Genomic DNA, 13,419 nt, shown 5'->3' on the forward strand with positions numbered 1-13,419 from the left:
TTTAAGTAAACGCTATCAGCAATACAATAAAAATCAACTTAATTTTTCAAGGAACTCCTCGACAGAATAAAAGAAGTGACCCATGAGGAAACTCTTCAGTTTCTATTTGAAAGCGCGTGGATTACTGCTAAGATTTTTGAATTCGAGTGGCAGCTTATTTAAAATGGATGCAGCAGTATACTGCACACCTTTTTGCACAAGTCCGATCCAAATGGAAGTTTGATTTCTGCCGAGTATTAACCGAGTAAAAGCTCCTTATTCTTGGGAATAAACTAATATTGGTAACAAGGAACGACAATAGGGAATATACATATTGAGAGGCCAATGTCAAAATACCCAGACTCGTGAACAGACACCACTTATTGCCCGAACCGCCCGTTTCTGAGCCAAAATTATCCTTCTAGAATGGGAAGAGTTACGCAAAAACATAATACCATACGACATAAGTGAATGAAAATAAGCAAAGTGGACTAATTTACTTGTCGAAGTATCACTCACTTTTGATACCGTTCGAATAGTAAAAATGGCAGTATTAAGTCTTTGAACAAGATCCTGAACATGGGCTTTCCACGACAGCTTACTATCTATCTGAAAACCTAGAAATTTGAACTGTTCAGTTTCACTAATCATATCCCCGTTCTATGAGATTAAAACGTCGGGTTTTGTTGAATTGTGTGTTAGAAACTGTAAAAACTGAGTCTTACTGTGATTTAACGTTAGTTTATTTTCTACAAGCCATGAATTGAAGTCATGTACTGCACCATTTGAAACCGAGTCAATGTTGCACACAACATCCTTTAGTGTCATCAGCAAACAGAAATATTTTAGAGTTACCCATAATACTAGAGGGCATAACATTTATATAAATAAGGAACAGGAGCGGCGCCAATACTGATCCCTGACTCACCCCCCACGTTCGTAAACTTCTCTCGTTATCTGCCTTTCCATTACATCATTTTGCACTCTATCCATACAGTAACCCGCAGTTCAGATTCTTTAAAAGAACGAACTACCTTGTACAGAGTGGGCCAGTTAAAAGTGACTCGGACTAATGGAGACCATTTGTGGCAGCATTTACGTTGGAGGAAAATAGTTACAGTTATTCAAAACAGGATGGGGCAATTGCCAATACTGCCGGCCAAACCTTGGACAACATTTACACAATCTTCACACCCAACAGAGCTGTTAGCAGAGGTTCGATTTGTCGCGGACCTAGCTGGCCACCCAGGTCACCTGACCTATCAGTGTGAGATTACTTTGTGTGGGGAACTCTCAGGTCTGAGGTGTACCACAACAACCCTATTAGTCTTCAAGAACTTCAGTAGAATATATTTGATGGGACTGCAGCAATTCCAGCAGTCCAGCTTCGATCCGCCCTCAGCAAATTGCTGACCAGGGCCCAATTTCAACATTTAGTATAGTCCGGATTCCTTTCCTCTGCTTTGTTTCTTTGCATCCTGGAACTCTGTTCTCCGGGCCACTTTTATTTGCCCCATCCTGTATAACATTGCCTCTCGGTTATCGGGACAACAATAAAGAGAACGCTCTATTTTACGGACAATACTAATTTCTATGCGTCTAAATGTTTATGATGACATATCTTCTGCACTGTGTGTTATACAGTTATGTAGTACTGTAAGTACGATCAGTGGCATTTGTGACTAATGTCTGCAACATGTGCTGAGAATAGGTTAAGTAATCAAGAAGTAATAAACGAGAACGCCACCGCTGATGCTGAAGTATAAGTGCATGAACAGTCAAAAGGTAGTAAGCGATGAAATCTTCTTCTCTCACGATTTTCTGGAAGGTGTCACCGACGTAAGGTTATGCAAGAATTGAAGTAATGCCTGAAAAATTGTTGCAGGTCACTAAGTAATCATTCTTAAATCCTGGTTGAAACCAATCTAGATCGCTTGTGCACAGCGACCTACACAACCCCGAGGCATGTACACTCTTTCTAACTTAAATACTTGCGTTACTCCATTAAAACTTTAACGAAAGATTATATCTCCTATTAGTAGATTGTGAGCAGCATTTTAAATTTTTGAATACGGTCACTAATTATATGAAGCACAGAAAATAAAATTTTTGCCGCTGCTGGGAGCCACTGAGTAGGCAACCTGCAACTGGGATCCACTGACAAGAGGAGGAGATTAATGTGTAACGTCTCGTCGACAACGAGGTCGTTCCATTGTTGTTTCATTCTGTTAACGCAAAATCTTGTCACCCATGATGATTTTGCCAGAAAAAAACTTCTTGTGTTTTGCACTTCAGTCAAATCGCGGCAGTCGTCCACACGCTGGAGTCCAGGTGTGGAGGGCAGACTCTGCACACGGTTACGTCGTTTTCAAACCATTCGGCAGAATGTCTCGAATACTTAATTTATAAACGTTGGTCGCGCGTGGTAGCCGTGCGGTCTCAGCCGCCTTGTCACGGGTCGCGCGGATCATCCCGTCGGAGGTTCGAGTCCTCCCTCGGGCATGGGTGTGTGTGTGTGTTGTCCTTCGCGTAAGTCACTTTAAGTTAGACTATGTAGTGCGTCAGACTAGGGACTGATGACCTCAGCAGTTTGGTCCCATAGTACCTTACCACAAATTTACAAAAAAATTATAAATGTTGCTCCACTGGATTATGTGACACAACAAGTTTGCCTCTGTGATGCACGACACAGCAACTTCGATACACTATGTCTGCACGTCGACTACTTAACACTGCCAGCCCTAGATGAATGCATATCTGTTATTTACATTTGTTAGTTTAAGTTATTACTGTAGTTATTGCACTGCTGTCGATTATATGGTTCAAATAGCTCTGAGAGCTATGAGACTTAACTTCTGAGGTCATCAGTCCCCTAGAACTTAGAACTACTAACCTAAGGACATCGCACACATCCATACCCAAGGCAGGATTCGAACTTGCGACCGTAGCGGTCGCGCGGTTCCAGACTGAGGCGCCTAGAGCCGCTCGGCCACACCGGCCGGCTCTGTCGGTTATATGCCGGGAATAAAATCAGTCTCTGATCTATTTGCACAGATCTTGTAGTTAAGTGTTTAGTTAAGGTCTGATTCAGAATCATGACATTTCAGTAGCTAATAATCAATTAACAGAAATCTGTCGAAACAGCATGTGAAAATTTTTGTATCCTACTGGAGGTAGGTAGGGCACAGTTTATCATCACTCTCACTGGCATTGAAGCAGGAACCGGTGGAATAAGAAGGTTGTTGCTGTGGTCCATGACGGTAGAGTTCACACAGTGAACATGTAGCCAGAAGCGAAGTCCACAGAATATCAGAAGTTATCGTAAGGGTGTACAAACAGCCCAGGGAGGGATGCGAACAGGAAAACACAAACACAGGCAACGTGAATCACTTTGCTATCAATGCCACATATGGAATGCTACGTGGAGTAGTGAACAGTACCGGACAGAGTGCGAAGCACCTGTGCTCACGGACGCTCTCGCGTTACACGACGAGCCCCCATGGCGTGCTGGGAGCGATCGCAAGCCTGACCTTTCCCCCACTTCGATATCCGGGCTGGGCAGGCATACAAAACGTTGCCTAGAGCCAGATTTCATATTTTGAAATTCTTCATGTTCTTAAACTATTACTTTCGTAAACCCCCGTCGCCAGTTTCGCTACTGCTGTGAGGCCGAGGTCCCACAGTTGTTGTCGACCGAGTTTGTGAGTTCGTGAAACGGCTCCTGGTGCAGTACACCGCTAAGACAATTTCTGCCACTATTACACAACTGTGCTCCAGGCTCAGGTAACACGACAGGAGAACGAAGGTTCTAGAACACTTCAACAAATTAGTAAAGAATTCACACAAATGAGTCAAAAGGTTTACTTATCTTTGTGACTAGTTGAACAATGAAGTCTGCAACGCTGCTTTCAATATAATACAAAAAAGGCCCTCAATGGCTAAGTGAAATTAATCGTAGGTAAACTTCACACAGTGTAGCAAATGAAATTCACAACTGTCTGTTCACTTCTAAAAGTTCATTAAATGACTTTCCCTGTGTAAGTCAACCAAGTGGGCGAGAGTTGCTCTTCTTCTATCTTCCGAGTAGATTTCTGTCCGTTTTCGTCCGGTCATTGGCGGACTGTACTTGGCCTTCAACTGACCGAGGCAAAGTCAATATCTTTACCCCAGTGTCGCTGGCGGAAATCTCGCAAGGGGCGAGTCTCTATGGTAGTGGTACCAGCTAGCATCTTTGCGCCTGTGGTGTTTTTGGCCTTGCTGTGTCTTGTTCAGAAGACACAGCAATTTCATTCAACTACTTTTATCGGTCTGACTAATTTGTTCGTGGACACTGGCGTACCACCAAATGTTTTTGCCACACGTTCTCGTTTGGCTGTCCCCTGTGTTTGAACCCACACTGCCATCTTTTCCTTTCTCATCCCCAGATTTTTCTACTGCAGGAGTACTCGTTCCATCTTCGTTTCTATTTCGAAACAGCGTCAACGTTCCTGTCAAAACTTACTATGTGTGCATCAGATATCATTCTTCCTTTATTACAACAGATCTACACACAGCCTCGTATTAATTACCAAATTGCCAAGTAAATATTTATTCACAAAATTTAATTTCAAAGGCAGCAGCTTTTCATCTACTTGTAAAGTGTATATGTGAAACCAGATGGTCTTACAAGTTCGTATTACTTCATGCACCTCATATGTTGCCGCGCGGGATTAGCCGAACGGTCTAGGGTGCTGCAATCGTGGACTGTGCGGCTGGTCACGGCCGAGGTTCGAGTCCTCCCTCGGGCATGGGTGTGTGCGTGTTTGTCCGTAGGATAATTTAGATTAAGTAGTGTGTAAGCTTAGGGACTGATGACCTTAGCAGTTAAGTCCCATATGATCTCACACACATTTGAACATTTGAACATATACATCCTACGAGTCGGTTCCTCGTTATAAGACCACTTGCTTGTTGTGTTGCAGCTTTGGAGAGGTCCGCCGGGACCGCCTGGGGTGTGCTCGTGTGAAGACCGGCCACAGCCTAAAGTCGAGGTGAGTACACACACACACACACACACACACACACACACACACACACACACACACACTACTTGCCTGGCTACGACCTGCTGTTCTAGTGTCGCCTCAAGCGCACCCGTCTGCGTGCTTAAAGATGCCAACTTACACATCGATGTATCGGAAATATCGATAATTTGGACCGTTAACGTAGAAATTCCTTCATGGATATAATAACGTTAAAACGGTCGACTACTTTGCCTCGTTTCATAAAACGTGCACTGCGCATGTTATCTGACAAATATATGTGAGCTGCGACTCACTTTCTGCACGCTGCGCCCGTAGCATGTTTCGCGGGCGCTGTACTGTGTCTTCGTGCCTTCTCTCGAGATACGCGAAGAAATATGTGTTCCCACTCAGACTTTCCACCGTTCGTCTGAGCTCGGAGAGAGCCGGTCATCTTCGGAGTCGCGGCCGCAGGTTACAATTATGAGATCGTAACACGCTTCCTATGTTTATCGCACTTGGGTTCATGCTTTTAGTGGCCCTAAAGTAAAATAACGTAGTGTTCTATTCCGATCCCGTCTAGGGTACACACTTGTTTCCTTCACGAATGTCTCTAACGTCTGCATGGGTGGTGAAATCAAAGACATTCTCGAAATTTAACATGACTATCAAGCTCATACTAACTCTTTCAAAGTAGAGACCTTATGCTAGGGAAATACAAGCCATACTTTATAGCATACACATTTAACTTCTGTATTTACTGGAGGTTGATGTAACTCCTGTCCACGTGGCTTGGTCGCTCCGTTATACATCATGTGGATCATTGTATTACCATGAGACCACCTTCAGTGCACAAATAATCTGATAATTTCTTATTTTTACACATTGTAATAAAATGCTTAAAGCGCCGTTCTTCCACAGTCACCACAGTCAAAAGTTACGTTAGTTTGCTCCAAATTAGTGTTAATAGTTTTTATTTTCTCATGTTCGACTTTCTCCACCGCTGAACGTGTTTTCTTTGGGGCAAAAATTGTCCTTCTAGCTCAATGAGGTAAGACAGTGATGCCGGATCCAGTCGCCAGCCTCGATCATTTTCTGTGTCTCACTGCGCAGTCCTGTGCTGCAGCCTCTCATGAATTTACTTACGAAAGGTTAATAATTACACACCGCACGAACACGTGTATTACACATGCTTAAACCTGTAAGGGTAAGCTTAATGTACGCAGAAGTTGGTTGCTGCGCAAGGATGACTAAGGAAGAGTTTTAGTTTCGCCGTGATCTTCATGCGGGCAAGTTCTGTAAATCTTGCCAAGACAGGACATACTTCGTTGGCGACAATGATCCCATTCATGCGTCCTGCTTAGCGTGAACGTTATTTATACTAAAATTAAAGCAACTGCCAACTTATTATGATCAGCTGACTGCACTGACTCTAAGAAAAAAAGAGAAAGTGAAAAAAAGTGCCACGAAGGAATTATCCGAATGGGACGGAAGTCGGTGGATGTGATTTACATATACGGACAAACAAATGATTACAATTTCAGACGACAGTCGCATTGGTAACCCACTGCTGCCTGTCTCCAGACACAGGGGTAGGACGCCAACGTGACTGCCTCCATTCATACAGCCCGACAACCGGCAGCGGCGTTTGTTCTCATACCACGACCCCTTTGGCTGTTATCGGCAGCCCAATCACAGCACAGTGGTACGCCAGCGGTATCCTACGGCCCGTTTTGTTACCGTCCATGGCAAGCCATCATGGACTTACATTTCAGCACACGGAGAGGGTTTCTATTGCTTCTCTTTGTGCTTACCAAACCCTATCTTGGCCAGCAAGGTACGATCTAACGTACCAGTTAGAGAGACTTTCGCACGATATCCCTCAGGACGACATCCAACAACTCTGTCGGTCATTGACAAGCCGAAAGAATGCTCGTATGAGGGCCATAAGTGGACCAACGCGTTATTGACTTGCTCAATTTGTGAAGCTCTTCGTCTTCAATACATAACCCAATTTTTCTAAAATGTAATGCTGTTTGTATTTGTACATAAAATCTATAAATTTCCATTGCATTCGGATAATTCCTTCGTGGTACATCGTTTGTTTTTGTATTAGATTGTTTTTCAGGGCTATTAAATGATGTGTTTGTAGAAATGCTGACTTTGCTTTTTATATTTTATTGTATTTTTAGAAGTGGTTTGATAGCCACAGTGTCTAGTTTTACATCTCATGACTGGCAATGACAAATAGAAGCACTCATGCTGTATCGCTCCAGTAGGCTCAGTCATTCCGGACTATTAATGAAGGCACAATTTGAATTCAAGTTTTGGTTTTAACTTGTGGAGATTCACGTTATAAACTAGCACTCCCACGAGATTTCTGTTAACAGTCACACAGGGACGTTACATTGTAGCGGTCCCACTGATATCGTAGTAGTCCCCCAATATTTAGTGCTACGATCTTAGTACCTTCCTTACACCCTGACGGAAAAAGAAAGTGTCACACCATGAAGCACCAGTCAGATACTGCTTCTTCTAAGTGATAAATTACGTTCAAAATGCGTGTAATATTACACTTCTGGCCATTAAAATTGCTACACCACGAAGATGACGTGCTACAGACGCGAAATTTAGCCGATAGGAAGAAGATGCTGTAATATGCAGACGATTAGCTTTTCAGAGCATTCACACAAGGTTGGCGCCGGTGGCGACACCTACAAAGTTCTGACATGAGGAAAGTTTCCTACCCAGTTCTCATACACAAGCAGAAGTTGACCGACGTTGCTTGGTGAAAAGTTGTTGTCATGCCTCGTGTAAGGAGGAGAAATGCGTACCATCACGTTTCCGACTTTGATAAAGGTCGGATTGTAGCCTATCGCGATTGCGGTTTATCGTATCGCGACATTGCTGCTCGCGTTGGTCGAGATCCAAAGACTGTTACGAGAATATGGAATCGGTGGGTTCAGGAGAGTAATACGGAACGCCGTGCTGGATCCCAACGGCCTCGTATCACTAGCAGTCCAGATGACAGGCATCTTATCCGCATGGCTGTAAGGGATCGTGCAGCCACGTCTCGATCCCTGAGTCAACAGATGGGGACATTTGCAAGACAACAACCATCTGCACGAACAGTTCGACGACGTTTGCAGCAGCATGGACTATCAGCTCGGAGACCATGGCTGCGGTTACCCGTGACGCTGCATCACAGACAGGAGCGCCTTCTATGGTATACTCAACGACGAACCTGTGTGCACGAATGGCAAAACGTCATTTTTTCGGATGAATCCAGGTTCTGTTTACAGCATCATGATGGTCGCATCCGTGTTTGGTGACATCGCGGTGAACGCACATTGGAAGCGTGTAATCGTCATCGCCATACTGGCGTATCAAAAGGCGTGATGGTATGAGGTGCCACTGGTTACACGTCTCGGTCACCTCTTGTTCGCACTGACGGCACTTTGAACAGTGGACATTACATTTCAGACGTGTTACGACCCGTGGCTATACCCTTCATTCGATCCCTGCGAAACGTACATTTCAGCAGGATAAAGCACGACCGCATGTTGCAGATCCTGTACGGGCCTTTCTGGATACATAAAATGTTCGACTGCTGCCCTGGCCAGCACATTCTCCAGATCTCTCACCAATTGGAAACGTGTGGTCGATGGTTGCCGAGCAACTGGCTCGTCACAATACGCAAGTCACTACTCTATTCTGATTGTGAATTTGACTGCGGCAGTACGCAGCTTGATAAACAAATACAAATCGCAGCATCAGGCACGAACAAGCGATAGACGTGATGTAAATATTTGATTCCGCTAATCCGTTGGACCGTCAACGGAACACCTGCTGTGACGGCGAAGTTTTAGCGAAAAAGTAGTAAGAAGTAGGTAGCTAGCCACCACACGGCTTGCAGTAGCCGCCACGGGCTTGAAGCCGGCTATGTGGAAACATGTGGGACAGTATAAACAGAAAGGCAAGCGGGTTGCTCGATCAAAGCAACAGAACACAGCACAGCTCACCATTAGCCGCCGCAAAGGGCGAGTGATGTCACTACACCTGGGATGGTCCCTATAAGAACGACGTCACTATCCGCGAGTTTTAAGGAAACAAAACCGCTGGAGAGAGATACAAAGAGTTCTGTAACTTGAGGAACGTGAAATTCGTCACTGACTCTTCATCCAGTAGTCTGCTCGACATAGCCACCGAATCCTGCAGTAGCACCACGACGCCGGGTCGGCGCCGGGACGCGGGATGATGGAGCGTCCCCAGCAGCAGCCGTGGGTTCGAGTCCCGGCTGCAACCTCGGCCTAGATTAGATTAGATTAGTTTTTCGTTCCATAGATCCGTGCTGAGGAGATCCTCGTGGATGTGGAACATATCAATTCTTTTTAAAGCTGAAATAACAATACTAATAGTATGAATATATACAATAAATCATTTGTTTGTATTAAAAATTTCGTCAGTGGAGTAGAAGGAGTTGGCCACTAGTAAGTCTTTCAGGCTCCTTTTAAACTGATCTTTATTTGTAACTAAATTTTTTATGTTTGCTGGCAAATTATTGAAGATGAGTGTTCCTGAGTAGTGAACCCCTTTTTGAACTAGTTCTAAGTGCTTTTAAGCCCTTGTCACATGGTTTTTTTACTGGTATTGTATGTATGAACTGAGCTATTTGTTGGAAAAGGAGATATATTACTTAGGACAAATTTCGTTAAGAAGTAAATATATTGAGAGGCAGTAATTAGTATACCCAGTTCCTTGAAGAGGTTTCTACAGGACGTCCGTGAATTTACTCCACAAATAATACGTATTACACGCTTTTGGACTCTGAAAGCTTTTGTTTGACTTGAAGAGTTACCCCAAAATATTGCACCATATGACATTATGGAATGAAAGTAGACAAAGTATGCAAGCTTTTTCATTTTTATGTCGCCTATGTCTGCTAACACTCGAATTGCAAATACAAATTTGTTAAGGCGTTTCTGCAGTTCTGTGGTGTGCTCCTCCCAACTGAATTTATTATCAAGTTGTAATCCCAGGAATTTAAGACTGTCAACCGCTTCTATCTGCTCCTCTTCATACTTTATGCATATGCTGGTTGGAAACCTCTTACAGGTTCTGAATTGCATATAGTAAGTCTTTTCGAAGTTTAATGTCAGTGAGTTGGCTTTAAACCATTTATTAATATCCATGAAAATATCATTAGCAGATCTTTCTAGAACTACACTCGACATACTATTTATTGCAGTACTTGTGTCATCTGCAAACAAAACGAACTCTGCTTCTGGCGGTGTAACTGATGAGAGATCATTAATGTACACAAAAGAAAGAAAGAGCAATGGCCCTAAGATGGATCCTTATGGGACACCACATGTAATTTCTTCACTAGTGCCTTGCACTGACACCCTTTGTTTCCTGTTAGCGAGGTATGACTTGAACCATTTTGCAGCACTTCAGCGCTCGAGCGCGCCGTCGTCGCGCACTGTCACCAGCTCTATTCATATACATCTACATGTACATGGATACTCTGAAAATTACATTTAAGTGCCTTCTCAATTCTCTGTTATTCCAATCTAGTATAGCGCGCGCAGAAACGACGAACACCTATATCTTTCTGTGTGAGCTCTGATTTCCCTCAGGATGACAGTTTCTCACTATGTACATCGGCGTCAAAAGTTGACGAGGAGAAATTTGGTGATCGGAATTATGTGAGAAGATTCCTTTGCAAAAGCCTTTATTTTAATGCTGTCCATCCCAAATATTGTATCATTTCAGTGACACTCTCTCATCTATTTCGCGATAATACAAAATGTGCTGCCCTTCTTTGAACTTTTTCAATGTACTCCGTCAATCCTATCTGGTAAGGATCCCACATCTCGCAGGAGTTTTCTATAAGAGGATGGACAAACGTAGTGTAGGCATTCTCCTTGGTACACCTGTTACATTTTCTAAGTGTCCTGGCAATGAAACGTAGTCTTTGGTTAGCCTTCCCACAACATTTTCTGTGTTCTTTCCAGTTTAAATTGTTCGCAATTATAATTCTTAGGTATTTAGTTGAATTTACGGCCTTCAGATTTGACTAATTTATCGTGTAATCGAAGCTTGACACATTCCTTTTAGCACTCATGTGGATGACCTCACACTTCTCGTTATTTATAGTCAACTGCTGATTTTCGCACCATACAGGTATCTTCTCTAAATAGTTTTGGAATTTGTATTTATGTTCTGATGACTTTACTAGTCGATAAACGACAGCGTCATCTGCAAACAACCTAAGACGGCTGCTCAAATTATATCCCAAATCGTTTGAATAGATAAGGAATAGCAAAGGCCCTATGACACTTCCTTGAAGAACGCCTGAAATCACTTCTGATTTACTCGATGACTTTCCGTCAGTTACTACGTAGTGTGACCTCTCTGACAAGATATCACGAATCCAGTCACATAACTGAGATGATATTACTTCTATATGCGAACTTTAACCAGCCATACCTCTCCCTGTAATAGCATCTCCTAACATCGCCCTGTAACATCTCTCTTCAGATATATCAAAGAACAAATACTGTCAACTTGCTCACATCAACCATAATCGCTCCATAACTCCCTTTCATGGACATAAGTGTGTGCGTAAAGTTTCGTCACCTGTGCAGGAAATCACTCACAATCACACACATTCTTGTGTTACAGCGACAGGTAACAAATATCCACGTCTGTCTCGAAGAGGCCAAGAGCACTACTTCCTCATATACCTTACAACTCTGATACATCTACACAACCCAGTCACGACATTTAAAGGTGTAGATTTCGGCTATTTCGTTTTACTCAAGTAACAACTTATTCATTAGCCGACAGTGTGTCGACTGTACTTAGCATCCTGGTCCGAAAGAGTTTCTCGTCTCCCTATCTACAGCGTGGGTCTCCTCGGTAGCGGAATTTATAGATGACCAGTTAGCTGGACAGCATTTATGGAGATACGGAATGTAGCAGGTATAAGTACCCTCCTACGAGTACTTATGCTCAGTTGCAAATTAAATCGGAGGCCTTGTTACACGGAGGGTTGATCGCGGAAAGTGCGGGGGATCTTTCAATCTCCAACTGTGTCCTACGAATGCGAGAACATTCTGTGACTCCCATCCACAAATGGGAAGATGGCCAGTCGTAAACTTCGCACTATGGGCGATGTGCTAGAAGTATGTAGATAACGAAACTGCATCGGCATAGGATGCTGTTTGGTATACTTTGGTGTATGTGACCGAATGGATGTACTGCAGAGTCATCTATCTGTCTATCTACATTCATAGTCCAGTATGTGGTAGTCGCAAAGTGGTTGAGGGGCGATTTAGCGTTGATACAGAAATTCGGTAGCATTCTGCTATGACACTGGCTGGCGTTGAAACTACAGAAAAAGTGGTAAAATTCGTAAAATTGTTCATGCTATCAACTGCGGTGGTTATTCCAGTAGGTCACCCCATATTCATGGTGTCATTTCCATCCAATCAGGCCATGTGTATGCTACTGATTACCGTATAATGATTGACTGACCTTGGCGGAATACTGGACATCTGCTACTTGTCACTGTGGATTATGAGATTAAATGTAGATGGTTCAAATGGCTCTTAGCACTATGGGACTTCTGAGATCATCAGTCCCCTAGAACTTAGAGTTACTTGAACCTAACTAACCTAAGGATATCACAAACATCCATGCCCGAGGCAGGATTCGAACCTGCGACCGTAGCGGTCGCGCGGTTCCAGACTGTAGCGCCTAGAACCGCTCGGCCACCCTGGCCATCATAAAAGTAGAGGTCATCACGTTCAGAGAGCTGTTTGGAGACATGCCTCAACACTGCAGAATTCTCCTGTTTCCATATGCTGCAATACATTGTTTTAACCAGTAACGAAACAGTATCTACTTTTATTTCTGATACCTGACGTGTGTCGTGAACAGCACCTTCCAAGAATGGCAAAGGCCTGAACAGTGACCATGTACAGGTCTGATCTGAGGATGTAGTTCTTTTGGCCTCTTTGAGACAAAACACCTGGATATCTATACTTGTTACTGAAGCAAAAGAATTATCTATCGCCAGTGACAGCCTGCTGGATACGTCTTCTTTGCTGCACAGTTGAAAACACTTTATACATGCACATGGGTCCATGAAAGCGAGTTATTGACCAATTATGGTTGATGTCAACGTCTTGACAGTATTTATAAAATGTTGTAGGGTGATGTTAGGAGATGCTATTACAAGAAGAGGTATGGCCGGTTAATGTTTGGATGACGATAGTTCATTGTTTTCTTTTTACCTCCTCCAGATGCTAGAAAATAGCGAAGAAAAATGCTCTCAAATGTAGTAAATGACTATATTGATGCTGATCTGTATCGGTATTTATACATATAAAATGAATGTAATGGCCATGTGTATGAGATTTTGTAATTTGAA

General features: G+C 43.3%; 1 protein-coding gene across 1 annotated transcript in view; it reads left to right on the forward strand.

Annotated features, from left to right (window-relative positions):
* Positions 1-13,419, forward strand: part of LOC124788368 (collagen alpha-1(I) chain-like) — a 305,934-nt gene that overhangs the window by 158,854 nt on the left and 133,661 nt on the right. Inside the window, exon 7 of the mRNA XM_047255632.1 lies at positions 4,941-5,009. Coding sequence (XP_047111588.1) covers positions 4,941-5,009 — 69 coding nt within the window. The remainder of the gene's footprint in view (positions 1-4,940; positions 5,010-13,419) is intronic.

This window comes from Schistocerca piceifrons, chromosome 3 (genome assembly GCF_021461385.2).
Source record: "Schistocerca piceifrons isolate TAMUIC-IGC-003096 chromosome 3, iqSchPice1.1, whole genome shotgun sequence".
NCBI classification, from domain to species: Eukaryota; Metazoa; Arthropoda; class Insecta; order Orthoptera; family Acrididae; genus Schistocerca; species Schistocerca piceifrons.